At 37.7% G+C, this 14,455-nt stretch overlaps 1 protein-coding gene across 3 annotated transcripts in view; it reads left to right on the plus strand.

The window, feature by feature from the left end:
* jak2a (Janus kinase 2a) overlaps positions 1–14,455 on the plus strand; it is a 38,733-nt gene that overhangs the window by 15,394 nt on the left and 8,884 nt on the right. For 2 of the 3 annotated variants that reach the window (XM_078955805.1, XM_020707734.3), the window contains exons 2-6: positions 8,057–8,336; positions 11,715–11,838; positions 11,950–12,070; positions 13,355–13,500; positions 13,833–14,349. In XM_078955805.1, coding sequence (XP_078811931.1) covers positions 8,081–8,336; positions 11,715–11,838; positions 11,950–12,070; positions 13,355–13,500; positions 13,833–14,349 — 1,164 coding nt within the window. In that variant the 5' untranslated portion in view covers positions 8,057–8,080. The remainder of the gene's footprint in view (positions 1–8,056; positions 8,337–11,714; positions 11,839–11,949; positions 12,071–13,354; positions 13,501–13,832; positions 14,350–14,455) is intronic. The other variant, XM_023960568.2, reaches the window with a different exon arrangement.

The raw sequence follows: 14,455 nt of genomic DNA on the forward strand, positions 1-14,455 counted from the left end.
TGTTCAACTTTTTACCACCAAAATATGTCAATGAATTAGTGTAAGTGCAAGATTATTCTAAGCTTTCGGGCTGAACAGGTTTTTTGTCCTCAGAGGGGGGTATTCCTGAAAGCAGGTTATGCTAGCTCCCACGGTAAGTTTGAGGCTAAAGAAGTGTACAACCACCACTTTCGGTTCCAAGAACAGAGGCATGTTTCAGGGTATGCTTAGTTCCCATGGCAACTCATGCTCTGAACATAACCTGGTCTGGAGCAGGTTTAGTTAAAGCTTAGTTTGTTTTCAGAGAGGTGAAACAGTATGCCGTGTCCATTTGAAGAAGATTTAGTGGATGAAGAAGCTCAGATAATACTTTTTCCACCATGTAAGGGTGAAAAGAGCATGAATGGATGTTGGAAAGATAAACCTTTTTACTTTGATCTAACTTAATAATTAGCTTTAGTTAAGAGAAATCAATTATTTTTAGTTAAGTCAGCTTAAAAAATAACATGTAGTTTTCAGACAATTATTTTACTTTCATTTAAATTAATTCAATTAAGTAGGTGTAACTTTGGTGCTGCTGTTAGATCAGCACCGCAAGGAATTGTGGGATACCATTCCCTTTGCCTGTCTGGATGGATTTGGGTTTAAGTGTTGGTTTTTGACCAAATGTGTTTAGTTGTAGCTGTTTTACTGTGTATTGTCTAGTTATTTGTACTGTTATATTTAATTCTTTCTGCACCATGAGTGAGAGGGAGGAAGAGGATGATGAGTTTATAGCACCCCTGCTGTGCAGTGGTGTAATGATGAATTCAGAGATATAATGTATGGTTACATGATTCAAATCTGTTTTATTTCATTCATTTTATTGTTATAAAAGTGAGAATATCTGCAGGCTCAAATTTAGACATATGAGAGTTCATTAATTACAATAAATTAAGATGGAAAAGCTTTAATTGAATTGGAGTAATATTACATTTAGTTAGATAAATATGTAAATTTGAGTTGTAAAAAAATATTGAGTTGGATAGACGTAAGAAATTAGGTTGAATAAATTTAACTCAATTACTTGTTACCAATTGAATTAATTTAAGTTGGATAAGTTATACATATATGTGTCACAATGAAAATAGAAATGAGGCAGAAACTCTTGTGTTTACTTTGTCCGTTCTTTTTCTCCAAGCAGAATCTCTTTCTTTTGCTGATACAGTACACTGATTACTTTTTTGATGGACGTATAATCTTCATACGGCGTCATTAAAATCTCAGACTCCGTCTCACTGAAGTATAGTTCTCTCTTTTTTTCTCCATGCGTTTCCATGGTGACTCTGGAAATCGGCGATCCATTGAGAATGTATTTATGTACTTTGCTGTGCACGTGCATTAACCCAGGGTTGCCAAGTCGAGCTTAATTACGCTAACTCCTATCCGGTCTTTTGGAACCGACATACCCAGAGTAAGCAAGTTCAGGCGGATTTCAGCCAGAGTTCAGGGTTAAAGTCAGGGTAGTTTAAACATGCTTTCTGGAATACCCCCCATGTTATAAGGCAAGGCACCAATCAAATCCTTATCTATGATGCCAAGGCAATAGTTGATGGGTTTCCACCCTGTTGAGATAAAATTGGGGTGGGCTTTGACTACAAAACATCAGGCCTCAGTAGTAAAAATACTAATATGTTTGATGTTTATATATGTATTTTACTTTTTGTTTAGTGTCTGTTATTAAATACACTTAGTTTTTGGTCAAAAAGAGAGTCTAATATGTGTTTATGAGGATGTGATATTTTATTTTGAAGTCTGAGGCTGCATTTAAGTTATTAAAAATAAAACCTTTTTCTGGAAATAGTACCTAGATAAAATCATCTTTTGCTTCTTTATTTGGTAGAATACTAGTGAAACAATATATATCCCACCAGTTCAGCAATAACACATTAAGACATTACACCTCAGCAAGCAATGGCCATGGCAACACATTTTTATTTCTAAAGAGCTTGTTGGCTGCCCTCTGTGTTATTGTTATCATTACTATCATTTCCTATGTTAGACAAGCTACTTATGTATGAAGATAAACTGATAACCATGTAAACAGCTTGAGATCTATTGAGAGATGTTAATTTGTGCTTTTGCACATGCAACAGCTGTGTAAGGATAAATAAAAAGATTAAACAGAGCACAGGCAGGGGACAGGACACTGATCTCCTAATTAGCTTACTAAATTGGTATAAATGGCTATTTACATTTACAGTCCACATCGTTTCTGAGATGCATCAATGCAACACTGTTGTCAAGAGGTTCATGTATTTTATTTCTCTAGTTTTGGGCCAAACAGTGAAGAATAGTCTGTTCAATGAACCTTTTACTAATACTCTGTAGAGAAACAACCACCATTTTTTGTATTTTGAATAAGTACAATAGTACATCTTAGGGCTGCACGATATGAGGAAAACTCACGATATGCAATATTAGTGATCAAAATTGCGATGACGATATAACTTGCGATACATGAATAAACAGCAAAACAACCAAAACCATAATTACCATTTTACTGCAACAGCTTAATTTAAATAAGAGTAAACCCTAGTCTACCTAGGAAATGAAAATCTAACATAAAACAACTCCATTTGATTGGTGGATAAGTTGAGGGCCTACATCTAATTGGTCAAATGGATTAAGAGATTTATTTGATTCGTTAAGTACTTCAAGCTACCATACGGTTGTTTTAGCACATTTAAGGTAACCATTTATTGCAATTTTCGCCGTCTTTTGCGATATCCATATTGCACAGCTTAATATCGCGATAACAATAAATTTGCGATATATTGTGCAGGCCTAGTACATCTTAAATGTGGTGCAATGGATTCAAACTTTGAAGATTGAAAGGCAATACTAATGCCAAAAAATAGGTAATACTGATATAATTCTAGCGTTTTTCTTTTCGAGACCCACTCCAATGAAAATTGTGTGTTTAACTTGTTCTCGTGGCATTTTCCTTATGATGGAGGAAATGCATATGAAGAAAATTAAGCTCAAAACTGCATATATAAGTATTTCTTTATTCAAATCATTGTGAATCAGAAGCCGATAAAAAAATGCCGCTTGAAAAAGCTTGTAGTTGTGATGCAGAAGCTACAATTAGCAGGCTCACAAGCTCCTGGCTCCGCTACATTCCGATTCAACCACCTGTAGATCTCTTATTTTCTCATCCGAGCTGGCATCTGGCTCAAAACTGTACGGCTGGTTGGCTCCAATATAGCTCGCCATTTTTGTTGCACCGCTAAGGTTAAGTATGGAGGTGTGTGCGGGGCTGTAAGCTAGCGGGAGAGTGTGTAAACTGATGGGTGATGGGAAGTGGAGGCAGGCTTACTCCGCACCAACAGTCCCACCTAGAATTTTTGATGAAATACTGCAGAAACTGTCCTAGAATACGACAAAGTTTTTTTGATGTTTGCTAAAAACAGCATAATTATAATTAAAAGACCACTGGGAATGCTTTAATATAGCTCTAAAGATGATCAAAGTGGGATATTAAGATGAAATTGTCAGGGTCATTTTGTTGATTTAGTTTTAAGGTTTGTGGGCACTTCTTGGTAAACCTTTTAGTTTTTCTGTCTAAATAAGTGAGGAAATCTATGTTAGGAAAACGTTTTGGTGTACTGGTTTACCTTAAAAATGAATGAAAGTACTTTTTGGCAAAGCAGTCATCAGTTTAAATTTAGAACAAGCACAAACTAGCCTTTACTTTTCCAGCTTGTTTACAGTATTTAGTGTTTTCAGAAAAGTTTTGTCTGCTTTAATCATAGGAGGCAGAATGTTTTGCCTGCTTGTTACATGAACTGTATTATTTCAATCCAAGTATGATTATTGTTCTGGGAGATAAGTGTTCTAGTCTTCTGATGCTCTCCCACATGATTTAAATGGATGCAAATGAGGCGGATGATTAATACTGCAAATGAGCTGGTCTAGTTCTCCTCAGAGACGCCAGTTTCCAGTTCAAGTGTCATCAGTTTGCTCGGTTTTCATGGTTTTGGATTGGAGAAGTGTGTCAGTCTGAGCCTTAAAAGAAACTAGAAAGTAGTCAAGTTCTTTTTTCTTGTTTAGGGTTAAAAAAAGAAGGCAAAAAGGCTGCAATGTTCCAGTTGATTGTGGGTTGTGTCGTTTTCTATGTCAGAGGACTTACAGCTGGATCAGCACTTTATTTAGGTCTTTATTGGAAGAGTACAGTCAGTGACAAAAACATGTTTTTGGGGGAAGTACATCATTATAGCACTGAAGGTCATCGTTGACATTTCACAGGGTTGCTGCAACGACCACAAATGAGGGCACTAGTTTAAACTGAGCAAGAGGAAAAAGCCTTTTTATCAAATGATCCCCACTATCTATTCTATGCTGTAGAATGGCCCTTTTATTCTGAAATCCAGATGACTGACATGTTCTCGAGTAATTAAAAAGCCACTCAAACCTATTTCCGACAGCTCTATAAACCTTATTTATTGTCATGTATTAGTTTTGAGGTCACATTTTGATTTTTTTTTGCCATCGTGTGCTATTTAAAATGAAAAAAAACAACAACAACTCTCCTCTCTCATTCTGTTTTATGGCTTTGTCACACAGTAGCTTTCTGTTCTCTTCATATAACCAGAGCCACTCGAGAGAAAAATATGACACTTGCGCACATAAGCTGTGGTGCAGAGAGGAAATGCCTGTGTACTCCTCACCTCACTTTCATGACGTTACTGTGTGATCAGTTCAGACTGTTTTTTTTCACATTGTTATGACAGGTCGTCTTACTTAGCCTGAACTTTTGAAAGGTCACTAACAGCATGATAAGTTGTTAAAGGTTCTAGTTTTCCCCATTTGGAAAACAAATGAACTTAGTTGAGATAAATCTGCTGTTGTTAGTATAGCAATGTTTTAGTTTTTACCCCTTACATTTTGATTAGGAAAGTGTGTTGCAAAGTAAGTGTGACAGGATGTGAAAACATCTTTAAAAATGGATTGTTATGGCCTCAGACTCTAGTGCTGCAGTGAAGAGTACTCTGTGACTGTAACACTTTGGACTGCAGTGCTTCAAACTGAACATGTTTGTCATTGACGGGGGTTATAACTAAAGTAAGGCCATTTGTTTTGCTTTTTTTGTTTGCATTATTTTTTATTTACGAAAAATTTTTTTATTTTATTTCTTAGAACAACTGAACATGATCTTAAGTTGCCTACCGTGATATGGCCTACATTTGAGACGTTTTGGAATTGGAAATATGTAGATTTGCATTTCCCATTGATTATAAAACATAAATAAATAAAAACTCAATTATTGTGCTATGTTATGAAAGTCAATTGCTTAACTTATGTTGCTTCTTATTTAGTTTTGAAGCTAATAACTTCCAAATGTTGGTCCTTTTTACAGGCATTGGCCATTTTTCTGCTCAAGTTCAAGCTTAACTCAAACACAAAAACCTGTTTTAGTGCTTTAGATGCTCTTTATGTGAAAGGACTCAAATTTAAAGGAACATCAAGACTTTCAGGTTTATCAAAATATGTTGTACATTCATTTAAAAAAATCATATGACTGTAACATAACTGAACTACAGTGATAACTAGAGAATGACGTAGTTTTTATTTATTTCATTCTTCTTTACTGTATGAGAAGATGAGCCACAACAAAACTCTGATTTCATCAAGATAAGAGAGTTTTTCTGTGATGTCCTGCTGCTTTTCCCAGCAGAGACGTTCAGGTGTTTTGGTGAAGTCTGGGGTTCTTGTCTGCTAACATTCAGATTGATTTCTGCTAAAGTGATGGCAGTGAAACATGGCCCAACCTTTGCAAACGCATCACAAAACTTTACAAAGCATGACTATTGATCTGTAAAGCCAAAATAAATAAATAGTAAATACTAGACCGATTTTTGCTAAAAAAAATTAAAAGAGCATGCTTCCAAAACTGATCAAAATAAGTTCTTAAGCTTCTTTATTTAAGAGATAAGTGTTATAATGATTAAAGATGTAGAAAAAAAAATCATATAAACAACAGTTGCCCTTGGATAGATGGTTTTTCCCCTTAGTACTCCTGGACCACAAACAACAAAACAGACGAAGCAAAAACCTTTAATTATCTAACTATGGCAAAAACAAAGTATATTTTTTAAATGTAAACCTGAATGCTTAAAATATGAATAAAGCTGCATATCAGGTGACGCTATTTGTCATAAATTTGCCTAAATTTTTCCGTTCCTGTTCAGCACCAGCATGTGATGCATAGCTCTGGTGCTCATTGTAGCTACAGTTTCCTGCCACAGTTTCAATTCAAATCAATCAAAAACACTGAAAAAACACATTTTCCCCACTGTGTTTAAAGAGGTATGCAAAATCCTGCTGTGCCAAAATCTTCCTCTAGATGTCTCATCATAGCTTTAATTTAAATAAATACAGCAATAATATCAAACTTAAGCCTCGTGGGAGCTGCAGTCTGTACCAGTTTGGGTTTCTGCTGCTCCTGATCTAACTTCTAATGCTCAAATAACATCAGCTTTCATTTTTATTTTACTATTTAAGAACCGATGTTTGTAAAAAATAAATTAAAAAAAGCTTATTTTTGACTCATTTGAAGGTTCTTTTGACTTTATTTTTCTGTAGTTATTCTTTGTCTTGTAAATTGTTGGTTTAAAACTTGAGCTGATTTTAACAGTTTTTAGGAATATGTTAGAAGAAGAAAAACGATAAATTCAAATGAAAATCCATAATTCTTCCTGTTATTGCCATGCAGAAATGTGCTGTATTTTTTTCTTTTTAAAAGATTTTTTGCAGCATTCATTAACAAGACATGTAATTTCATAAAAAGCCCAACAGTTTGTCGGTAGGAGCTCTGATGCATGTATGTAGGATCCTAAACATGTGTAACAAAGCGTTGATGAGGAGCAAAATGTGGCTGAGCTGATAAAAAACCAGCAAGAAACTGCGGCAAGTCTCTGCTTGTCTGCTCCGTGATAAACGTTTTGGGTGTGTAAACTCTAAAGGAATGGTGGAAATGGCTAAACTTTCCTCAATGGTGAACCTATTATTCTGGGCCTGTTTGCCAATGGAATCCTCAAGAATGATGTGAAACAAAACTTATAAATGTTAAAAAATAAATAATAATCCTAATCTAAGGAGTTAAAGTGAACCCAACACTTTATTCTGAAACAAGGTAATAATTTATAATAATTTATGTAAGGATTTTGGTCAATTTTTCATCCCTTGTTGAAACTCGTCCCTTTTTCTCCAGCCTAAATGGCGACGAAACGGGGCTGAAAAACTGTTCCTTTACAAACTGCTGGGTCACATGACCTCAGGTTTCTTCCATTTCTTCAACAGTCACTGGGATGGGCGACTCAGACTGTAATCTGAGATCAAAAGCTCTCAGCCTCAAACGTGCTGAAATTCTCAGTGATTTGACAAAATTTTAATAAGAGTTTAGATCGCAAAGATGAGACTGAGGAAGTACGAGATCAGAGCCAACGGCGCTTCAAACTGTGGTGCAAAATGGCCCAATATTACCCAGGCGTGTGAAAGTCACAAGTACCAAATTTGATTCTGCAAGTAAGAAAAACATTTTTGGAAAACGAATAAAGCAATTCTTCAGCTAAAATTGCAGCTTAGAAAGTTTTATTTTCAAAATTGTGTGTTTCGTACTTATTTTAGTTGCAAAAAAATTTTTCCAATGCAGGAAAAGCTAGAACTCCTTAACATTAATGTAAGTCACAGCAATGTCAGTCTTTGAACAAAGTAAATCAAACAATCTGCACACAGAGACTTGATTGTTGCCTCCAGAATGTTTCTGTAAATATGATCATTTTCTGTCCGCTAACAGTTTATGGGACCATAAACTTTTGGTCACGCAGTTTATAAAGAGGAATTTAATGTGAGAAATCGGAGGTCACTTCAGATGGAAAAACAATTGAGGTGTCAATCATTTTTATCCACATTTAAAAACCAATCTTGGCTTGATATTAAATTGCTATTTAAATTTTTTTTAAATATCTATTTATGTTTATTTATGTCATCCATTTCTGTCTCATTTTCTCTCTCCTTTTCTTCTCCATGTCAGGTAGATGTTTTCTGTAGGCAGCAAATGGCCTGTATTCTGCTGACGGACATGGAACCACCAAACGCCCAGCCACCAGCACTGCAAAATGGGGCCCCGTCAGACCCTGACCCCACCCCTGCACCCGACTCCAAGCCGGAAGAAGAAGCCATTTGTTTAAGTGTTCAGCTTTACTATGTGGGAAAGGTTGGAAGTGGGACCAAGCGATCAGAAGATGTGCTCACGTTTCCAGCTGGAGAATATGTTGCAGAGGACCTGTGCATCGCTGCAGCAAAAGCATGCGGTGAGTCACACGACAGTTTCAGTTTCAGGTTTTACCAAATACTAAATATTACAAATACTCATTTTACAAACAAATAAGACAAGAACAAGTCAGATTACACTATACTATCATACTTGTCTTGTTTAAGTTAAAACAATTCTAATGTTCTGACGTTCATAGAGTCGACCACACCATTGGTTTTTGTTTTATGTGCAGTGTCTGATGATTTTTGCAACATAGGGAAGTTCTGCTTGGTTTGGTTTTGTCCTACACGTTTAAAAAAAGTGTACATTCAGGTAAAAAAGTATTTGTCAGTTATTATTTCTGCAATTTATCCTGCTTAAAAAGATGGTAGAGGTCTGAACTGCCTGCATAGGTGCACTTTATCCGTGAGAAGCAAAATGTAAAAAAAAAAAAGAATCCAGGAAATCACCGTATAATTTTTAAAATCATTTATTTGTATAAAGGTGAGAAAATAAGTACATGGTTGTCAGTCGCAAGAGTTCACCTCAGTACTTTGTAATGTAACCCTAGTTGTTGATGTTTTCTCCAGAAAACATTAAACCTTAGGTGAAATGTTTTCTGTAGATCTTCACCAGGTATTCACTGGAGCTGCTATTTGGCCCATTCATCCATGCAGATCTTCTTAAGAGCTGGGCTGACTTTAGCGGCTGTTGCAGGGCAACATAGACTTTCAATTCACTCCACAGATTTTCTATTGAGTTAAGGTCCAGAGAAAGACTAGACCACTCCAGAACTTTGAAATGCTTTTTACGTAAACACTCCGTTTCCTGGATGAGGTGTTTGGGATCACTGTCATGCTGGAAGACCCAACCATGTTTCATTCTCAGTGTTTTCACTGATGGAAGGAGATTTTTGCACACAGTCTCACCATGCATGGCCCCAGTCATGCCTTCTTTCATACAGATCAGTTGTTTTTTCCTCTTAATGGAAAAACAGCCCCAAATCCTGATGTTCCCAACTCCATGCTTCACAGTGCATATGTTTTTTTTTTTTTGTGTGTGGATCCAACTCAGCATTCTTCCCCGTCCAAAGACAGTGAGTGGTGTTTACACCAAAGAGTTCAAATTTTCATCCAATTCTCCTATGGTTTATCCAGATGGTTTCTGGAGAGCTTTAGAGGGCCCTGCACTGAGCTGGCTTTAGCAGGGGGACCTGCTAGTAACCATGTTTTTTGGGGTCCCTCTCTTCAGGTCGTTTCTTGTTCTGCAGAACTTCATTTCTCTAACAGTTGCTTCGTTAAGCAAAGTTGTTGTTCCCCTCTGGGCATATCCTGTCGTGGGCTGCTACAGCGAATCAGCGTCCACTGAGTCTCACATTTGGTTTTGGCAGAGATTTACGCCAGACGTCCTCCCAGACACAACCCTGTATTTATCCGGGCTGGGGACCGGCACAGGGAGAGCCAGACTAGCCAGATAGTTAGGCAGTAGCATGAAGAGTCTTGCCGAAGGGGCCACACTGGATTAAGCTCGGCGAGCCCCCTGGGGAAATAAACTCAGATTTCCCATGTGCCAATCCTACACACAGCCAACTGAGCCATCCAGCCGCCCAATTCCTTGTTACCCAACGAAAGATAATAACTTAATTTGAATTGGTTTTGCTATTTTGTCCGTTTTTACCACTTACACAAACATCCTGTTTTCACATCTTATTTGCATTCCTTATTATTGTGATTTTAGTGAGCTATATCCTGTTTAGTCTAATCCATTGCAAGTGTTTTCACATAAGACTGAAAGAAGTCTACCAGCTGGATGGAGGACAGTGAAGAAAAGGCCCACACAAATGCAATTGGGAATGCAGTAGATGTCTAAGAGAGTTCAAAGAAATGAAAGTTGGCTGCAAATACTTCTCAGGGTCAATTTTTTCTTTCTGGCACCCTTTGAATTTATCCATTTATCGCTTTAAAAGTTGTATGTGCAATATGCTGTAAAAAAAAACCTTGTTGGACTCATGCTATTTACTTACTTTTTTTAAACTGCATGAGTTTACTGTCAAAACAGACCTTCCACAATATGTAGTTTGGAATTTAGAAAGAAAAAATAAATAAGAATGAGGAAGTTCGCCGCTATCTTGTCTGTTTGTCTGTCTTCCTCTTCTCTATCTCTCACTGCCATGTTCTCCTGCACCACTCGTCTTGAAGAGATAAAGACTTTTCTCTAATTCCTCTTTTTTCCTGCTACGTGTGTTTATGGTTAAATGTCCTTCTGTCTGCCCAGTTCCACTGAGTCGTTCTTCCTTGGTTTAAGGGGAAAATAAATACCCCTGCTAATGTCCTTTTAACTCTGTACATGTTGGTTACCAAACTGTGTCTTTTCATTTCCCAAGTTTTCAACGTCTTGATAATCTATTAAAGGCGGCACCTGCTTGTACGGGAAAAATGTGAGCTCTTCAGCTCTCTCCATGTTGTGGTTTTAGAACATACAGTCAGGACCATAAATATTTGGACAAAGACACATACTTTCTAATTTAGTTTCTGTACATTACCACAGTGAATTTAAATAAAACAACTCACTTGCCATTGAAGTGCAGACTTTCAGCTTTTATTCCATGGGTTGAACAAAAAGATTGCATAAAATGGGAAAAACAAAAGATTTTTTAAACACGTTATTTAGTTAGTATTTAGTTATAAACTGACTAATCAGATGCCTCAATATAACTATGTGGTCCCATGTTAAACATTCAAAACGGTTGATTTAAAGTTCTCCCAAGCCCATTTTAAGTGGTAGAGGTGTGGCCTTCCAACAAGCTCACTCCAGATTGGTGAGAATGAAACTTTGACTTGGACCAATCACTGCTCACTGACGTTGTGTGGCTCCAGCATTGCTAAAAAATGGCGACTGAATTGACTTCATTTGTTTGGAGTAGGAACTACCGGTAAGTCCTTTTCTATGGGTGACGTCACACTCGCTCAGTCCAGTTCTCCTATACAGTCAATGGTCAGAACACAAAGAGCTGAGACTCACACTATTCATGTGTTGTATCCCCTGTGCTATCCTAGGCACTTTACCATTGGGAGTTGGGTCATCTAGACCCACTAGACAGTGCGCTGAACCTTTTTTCTTCAATGATTTGTGATCTTCACTGGTGTCCATGGATTACATGAAATCTTTCCACCTTTATCCACCTTTGTCATGGTAGGGAGAACACATCAATGTAAGGGTGGGGTCATCTGAGATAGCACAAGGGTTAAGTAATCTATGGAGATTTCTCCGTCCCAACCCAGATTTCCGAGATCATTGTTTTATTTTTTGTTTTGGATTTTTGTAATTTTTATTTCAACAGGCTGCTTGGATGAAACACAGAGAACCTTTCACACTTTAACATGCAAGGAACAAGTATTGAAATCTTGGGTTTTTCATACCTGTGTTGTCTTTTCAGGGATTACTCCGGTGTATTTCAGCTTGTTTGGGTTGATGAGGGACAGCGATCGGGTTTGGCTCCCTCCTAACCACATGTTTAAACTGCACCAGTCAGACAAGGAAAAGGTGCTCTTCAGAGTCAGGTAAAAACACATCGTTTGCATTTAGTTTCACATCAACAATGAATTTGAGTATTTATTATTTTGTAAATAAACACGTATTCCTTCTTTCTTTCTCTGGTCTTTTTCTTTCAGATACTACTTTTCTGGCTGGTACAACAGCAGTAATTCATCCTGTGCCCATCGGTACGGCTTCTCCAAGGAGATGGAAAGCCCAGTGATGGATGATTGTGTCATGGCCTACCTTTTTTCTCAGGTTAGACTCAGTTTGATCATTTACAGTAAAGCAGTTCTGCATTGTTTCAGTCTTTTATAATTGTCATTTATAATGAATAGAAGTACAGCATCATGTTCTACTGAACTCTTATCAGCATTTTCTCTTTATTTAACTTGAATGAGTAGAAAATGATCAAACAATACTTTGGATTTCTGCACTTCTTTCATATTCCATTTTAGTCTATTTAAAGAAAAAGGAAGCATTGTAGTAAGTGTATTTAAGAAACACAAAAGAGGAACAAAAGGTGTGTTGTCAGAGTTCCTCGTTAGTTTTCTTGCATCTCTTGATTACATGCATGTAATTATTTAATTATTTACCTATTGTAAATAGTTTCTCCTACTGTTTTTTACCCAAAAGCTTATTCAAACTCCACAGACACAGAGCCTTGCTGCTGGTGCTGCTGTTTTCTTCTTTTCTTTTCTTTTTTTTTTTTTTTAATCAAAGCGACACCAAAAGCTGTGTCAACACTGAAGCCCGCCGAGCGTTTTAATCTTTGTTTTGGATTGTTGGTTTTTTTTATTTCCAGATCCAAGAATTTATCCACATAAAATAATATTTTGTAACGTAGTTGTGATTTTAAAACCAATCTGGATATGTGCTTTTATTTTTGCTTTTGTAAGAATTTATGCAATTTGAGCCTTAACAAGAAAATAAAGGTGGAGAAGGCTGGTGTGAGATTGAGCACAAGTCAGTTCGTGCACAATTTTGGACTTCAAAATGAAAGCGCCTTTACGGGTTTATAGACGGGGCATAAGGAAAGAACGTGTAACCATGGAAATAGACAGATTTCTCTCATCTCTGGCCATCGTTTCCTCATTTCAGTAAAGAGCGAACAGCATGGCAGTTTCCTTTTAACTAACCCATTTTTAGGAAACTGTTCTTCAAGTTTGGCTGCTCAAGTGTTTGACCTTGTTCAAGGGGGTGTATGCAAATGTATAGTTTTCTGTTACACTGTGCTTTGGACTATTTTATTACCCGAGCCTTCAGATTGACCCCCCCCCCTCCAAACAAATAAATAAATAAATAAGTAAAATGAAATAGAGAGAATTTTAAAGCTGACTGGTAGTTTCATCATCTAAACCACAATGTGGTGGTCATGCGTTGTCTTTGATTTTATGATTATGCCATATTTAGCCATTAGTCATTAGCCATTTAGGACATAGTTTCTGCGGAGCGGCAGTAATAGAACAGGCAGTGTAGAACAGGGTTTTCATGGGATAACGGTTTGTCTTTCTTCATGCCCTTTCCCTTCCCCTGTGACAGTGGCGGAATGACTTTCTGAACGGCTGGGTCCACATTCCGGTAAGCCACGAAGCTCAGGAGGAGTGTTTGGGGATGGCTGTGCTGGACATGATGAGGCTTGCCAAAGAAAATGGTCAGTCCCCGGTGGACATCTACAATGACACCAGGTAGGACCATTTAGCTCATCGAAACCAGCGGCTTTGTGTCTTTTACTGATAAAGACAGATAATCCTATTTTTATTTTTCAGGACTTATAGGCCCAGTTTGGTTTAAAATAACAAATTCTTTATTTTCTTCCAGGCACGTTAATTTTTTATTTGAAATGTCATCTCAGATTGAAATACTTTTTCACATTTGTTTATACTTGAATGCGGTTGACTGACTGACTTTTCGGAGCACATGTGCTCACTCAGCCGACTTGATCTTGTGTCTTGATTTTATTTCCACCTCCATCCCCACCACTCTGAAAAACCCGCCACACCCTCCTCCGTGTTTTCAGCTACAAGTCCTTCCTGCCCAGATCCATGCGAGGCCGCATCCAGGAGTACAACCTCTTGACTCGGAAGAGAATCCGCTTCCGCTTCAGGAGGTTCATCCAGCAATTCGGTGAATGCAAAGCCACCATCTGTAACCTCAAGCTGAAGTACCTAATGAACCTGGAGATGCTGCTGCCCTCTCTGTACACGGAGCGCTTCCAAGTCCACGACCTCTCCTCTCGAGAGGTCACCATTGTTGTCATGGGGAACAAGGGCATCCTGTGGTCTAAAGGGAAAGAAGCGGAGGGAGCAGATGAGGTGAGCGCCAGAAGATGGGTGAATGTTTTCATAATAATGCAGACGCTGTCTGGAGTGATTAAGTCAAACCAGCAAAGCCACCGTGGCTGTTTGTTCCTTCAGGAGCTGCAGGCATACTGTGATTTTCCAGAAGTGATTGACATCAGCATCAAACAGGGCAACAAGGAGGGATCTGCAGAGAGCCGCGTCGTGTCCCTCACCCGACAAGACAACCAGATCCTGGTGACGTTCACGCGTTTACAACTAACACGGATGTTTTTGTTACCACTTTTCATGTTGTAATGTTGCCGGTGAAGTCATAGCTCATTTTTTTATACATATTTTTTCA

This window comes from Oryzias latipes, chromosome 12, assembly GCF_053564925.1.
Source record: "Oryzias latipes strain Hd-rR chromosome 12, Olatipes_Hd-rR_3.1".
Lineage (NCBI taxonomy): Eukaryota > Metazoa > Chordata > Actinopteri > Beloniformes > Adrianichthyidae > Oryzias > Oryzias latipes.